Source organism: Oryzias melastigma, unplaced genomic scaffold (assembly GCF_002922805.2).
Source record: "Oryzias melastigma strain HK-1 unplaced genomic scaffold, ASM292280v2 sc00537, whole genome shotgun sequence".
In the NCBI taxonomy this organism is placed as follows: Eukaryota; Metazoa; Chordata; class Actinopteri; order Beloniformes; family Adrianichthyidae; genus Oryzias; species Oryzias melastigma.
In genome coordinates, this window is record NW_023417130.1 from 13,888 (window position 1) to 18,764 (window position 4,877).

Sequence of the window (4,877 nt, forward strand, 5' to 3'; positions counted from 1 at the left end):
AGACCTCAGAGGGTCACAGTAAACGACCACCTCAGCTCCGCCAAGTCAATCTCCACAGGTGCTCCACAAGGCTCTGTGATATCTCCACTTCTCTTTACTCTCTTCACAATTGACTGCAGAAACTCAACCCCGGGAATCACATGTATAAAATACTCGGACAACACTGTCATCATGGACACCACCAACACAGATGTGTTGCAGCAGGAACTGGACACTTTCTCTTCTTGGTGTAAAAATAACTGTCTGGACTTAATGTGTCGAAAACCAAGAGATGACCCTCTGTTTCCACCATGTTCCCCCATATGCAAAATCTGCCTGTTAATAATGAAACAATTGAACAAGTCAACTCATATAAATACCTTGGTACCATAATTGACCACAAATTCACATTTCAGATAAACAGTGAACACCTTTTTGCAAAATGTCAACTTGTTTTCTACGTAAACTCCAAATCCATCCGTCCATCCTGATAACCTTTTACAAATGCTTCATTGAATCCATCCCTTCATTTAATATTGTCGCTTGGTTTGGTTCACTCAGTCTTGGTAATCGTAATACAATTAACAGAATCATTAAAATCAGCAGTAAAATTGTAGTCCAAGAACAGGAGTCACTCATGACAATTTACAATAAAAGAGCTAAACATAAAGATTCACTGATCGCCACAGATGCCACACAGATTCTTCACACCCACTACAGCTTGTTGACCTCAGATCGCAGATTCAGATCTCAGCCTTTCAAGACAAAGAGAGCTATATCCCGTTTTGTACCAACTTCAATTCGACTGCTAAACAGCTAAAGTTCGAAACAATAGGGAGTCTGCATCTTAAGAGGGTATGTGTGTTGTATTTATGTTACTGGTTTTATTGTAGTATTCGATTTTAATGATTTGTATGATTTTATGGATTTTACTGATGATTGTCCGACTCTGTCTTGTGTTCCCACCAGTAAAGGAAGTTCTTAGAGGAAAAATAAAGTAACTTTGACTTTGACTTGATTTGAAAAAATATACAAATTTAAAGGAGCCATACTTCTCATAAGCCTTTCAGAGTAAACTATATCCATATATATGATAATATATTACTTTTGGAACACTAAAAAACAAACTATTTATGAAATAAGAGTCATTTTTCTGGACCGTTTTAATACATGGAAGTAAAATGACTCAATCTCTGAGGCGCCGCCTTTAGGTTTCTTGTTGGTCCCGCCCATTTCATGACCTCATCCTTGAGCCTGTCAATAGACTGTCAATGAGTGTCCCCGAGTCTCCTCGATGTGCCTGCGCGTGCCAGCGATTTGCACTTAAAACAACCTCTGAAATATTTTTAAAGATGGATATGGTATTGTGGAGCTTTACACTCTTGACCCGCAATACAATCCGGAAGACACATTGAGTAGTTGCATTTACACACAGGGAAAATGCCACTTCGTGTGGTATCCCTCTAAAACTTTCATGTTGTTATTATACATCCACAAACTTTTACAGTTAACAAAATAATACAAGACTGTCTACACGTGAGGCACAACGTGGGTGGAAGTTGTGAGGTTAGCTCGTGCGTTTTATACTTACGATATACTGCATGATTTACTTATGGGTCTGGCCTCTTCATTCGATATTGTTGTATAAATGGCACAGACTCAGAGATTTAGGGTGTATTCAGACTGGAAATGTCCGTTGGTCCAGACTGAGTTCGCTTACTTGTTCCAGACTGAGTCCTGAACCTTATGTTTTGTCTGTATTCAGACTGGCATTTACTGGAGATTTCTGTTTCAGACCAAACTTTGTAAACAAAAATGTGACTAGAGATCTCTTCAGTCAACGGGCAGCAGCTATGGGGGAGGGTCAAACCGAAGAGAAAGTTGGAGTTGCTGTGGTCTGTAAATCCTTGCCAGGATTTTTCAGTTATTCCAACTTTTTAATTTTTTGCTGATGGATTTTGAGCGGCTGTATAAAGGCCAGGTTGAACACTTTTCACTGCTACTTTGGAACTGCAGAGGAATCCGGCATGATGGTTACTGGGGACATTACAGCAACACTGTTTGTGACATACAGATTGTCAGTAAAATCCATGTGGATCACATTAAAAGTTGTTTTATTGAGCCCGAATTCCATCCATCCATCCATTTTCTTGACCGCTTCTTCCCTTTCGGGGTCGCGGGGGTGCCAGAGCCTATCCCGGCTACTGAAGGGCGAAGGCGGGGTTCACCCTGGACAGGTCGCCAGTCTGTGGCAGGGCCTCAATCACACACCCATTCACTCTCATATTCATACCTAGGGGCAATTTAGAGTCACCAATCAACCTATGAAGCATGTTTTTGGACGGTGGGAGGAAGCTGGAGACCCCGGTGAAAACCCACGCATGCACGGGGAGAACATGCAAACTCCACACAGAAAGGTCCCAGCCGGGATTCGAACCGGGGCCTTCTCGCTGTGAGGCGAGAGCGCTAACCACTGCGCCACCGTGCAGCCGGCCTGAGCCCGAATTCATCCGACCAAATTTTAATGAGTTGCCATGTCTCATCGTTGTAAAGTTATGGCATTGTTTTTAAGAGAATTCTGTTAGAACTGCAATAGAGCTTTTAAGATGATGTCACGGCAGCATTGTAACAGAAAAGCGAGTAATACGCAGAAGTTCAATCCGATTGGAAACGAACCGAAACCACCTCAAAAGATGGGTCAGAGAGCAGCGTGCAGAGAGGATAACTATTTCGGAATCACAGCTCCGCTGAGAAAGTGGGTGTGTGTCCGTTGTAGTCTGGGGGCGAAGCTTGCAGCAAAACATTTCCTGGCGGGGGGGGGGGTTCACATCGTGCTGATGTCAGCACAATGCCACCTGCTCGTTTTCGTGGGTATGGGAGGGGCTGCTGCAGGCAGCACCGGTTTTTAGAGGATTACTTGCAAATCCATGAACGGATCAAAATACCGCTTTGGGGTTCTTTATAGTGAGGAATGAACAGTAAAAATAATTTAAAACCTCAAAAAGTAGAATTTTCATTGTATGGCCCCATTAAGGTTGAGCTCTGTTAAATCATTAAAATTGAGAAGTAATGAAAACCCAAGAATATTAAAGTACGATTCAGTGTTATTAAACAAGGCATTATACATCATGTTGCATGGCTTTAAACACTCTTCCCACTAACAGGTATAGACACACCTGAAGTCAAATTAGGTGATAACCTGAAAATCAACCTAATTCTGAACAAGCCGACAAGTGGAAGCAAAGACATCACTTATCTGGTGAGAGATGTTGGCCTTGTATTCTAGGTCATAAACATGATTGACTCATTGTTTACTGAATTCTTGATTTTGATTCTATGTCTCCAGATCACAAGCAGAGGTCAACTGGTGCAATTTGGACGCTATAAAACAATAGGCCAAGTGTTGATCTCCCTTATAGTTCCCGTTACCAAAGAGATGCTCCCATCTTTCCGGATCGTTGCCTTCTACCATCCCAGCGATAATGAAGTGGTGTCAGACTCCGTTTGGGTGGATGTTAAAGATTCGTGCATAGGCTCGGTAAGACATGTTCAAGCAGCTGTTTATCCCCCTGTTCACGGCCAACATACAAAATACTGCTACTGCTCCTGTCTGCTTTATATCTTCATATACTTCTGTGTGACATGAATTGCAGCTGAAATTAGAGCCAAGAGGACCTGCTGCTGTCTATGAGCCCCGTGACGGGTTTGGTTTAAAGGTCTCTGGAGTTCCAGGTGCCACCGTGGGACTGGTGGCTGTAAACAAAGGTGTTTACGTCCTAAACAGCAAACGCCGGCTCACACAGAAAAAAGTAGGCAATTGTACCTTTAAAAACTCTTCATTGTTTTATGATTAACAAAGAAAAATCCAGCTCAGTTGGTTTCCTACCAGGCTTACAAGGTAAGCTATAACCTTTGGATGTCTGATTTTTTTTTTCACATCAGATTTGGGATGAAGTGGAGAAGTATGACACTGGCTGCACTCCTGGTGGAGGGAAGGATGGCTTGAGTGTGTTCTATGATGCTGGGCTGTTATTTGAGTCCAGTACTGCATCAGGAACAGCTTACAGACAAGGTAAGCACAATTTTCCTATGTCAGTGAACATTTTATGCAAAGTAAAGTCACTTGAGATTCAAAATCTTGAATTGTTTCAAGTTTGAAGGTTGATACAACTCACTCCGAAACAAATGTTGGCATAAACAGGAACAGAATGAGAACAATAGCAGAATAGTAACATAAATTTAAAAAAACCCCTGCAATCTAGAGTCAGTGCCATTGCAAACATGAAATTGAACAAAGGGAAACAACGACTTTTATCTTTAAAAAATATCCTGAACTGTTTATGAAATACTGACCGTCTTTTAATTAAAAAAGTAATGAAACTCAATTAGGCTCTGATATCCTGCTTTTGAAAAGACTGGATTTAAACACAATATGACTGTTAAGACCACACTAGAAAACTGTAAGCTTCTCCTCTGCCAAAAACAAAAAAAATCTTCTCAGAGATTTCAGAATGAGCTGCTGTGAGAAGAAGTGGTTCCAGACACTGGCTGCTTTCTGAATCCACCTCCTCAGACCACTGCAGACCGGATCGTAAAGAAGACTTTTCTCTTGTTAGCATGCAACATGGTGCTTTCTAATGACCAGTTTCCTAAGGCTATATTGGCACCGATGCAGCAGATTCCATTTTCACTAGCTTGATCACAACAAAACACATCCAGTATTTAGCTAACATTTAGCTGTGTCATTGAGACCATGAAGATGATGTAGACTGAGGATTAAAACAAGTCGAAGAAGAAAAAAACGGATAGATGATAAATGCTGACAGGTAGACATGCTTCACACATGCGCTACAGAGGCTGTGTCCAAATTCAGGTGCTGCGACCTCCCGAGGCCGGGT

The 4,877-nt window shown here is 41.8% G+C and overlaps 1 protein-coding gene across 1 annotated transcript in view; it reads left to right on the plus strand.

The window, feature by feature from the left end:
- The window catches only part of LOC112139565 (complement C3), a gene marked incomplete at its 5' end in the record, with an annotated part of 13,146 nt that extends 8,994 nt beyond the window's left edge, over nucleotides 1-4,152 (plus strand). Inside the window, 4 exon segments of the mRNA XM_024262390.1 lie at nucleotides 3,144-3,238; nucleotides 3,326-3,517; nucleotides 3,633-3,788; nucleotides 3,922-4,152. Coding sequence (XP_024118158.1) covers nucleotides 3,144-3,238; nucleotides 3,326-3,517; nucleotides 3,633-3,788; nucleotides 3,922-4,137 — 659 coding nt within the window.
- Between the last annotated feature and the right edge of the window lie 725 nt (nucleotides 4,153-4,877).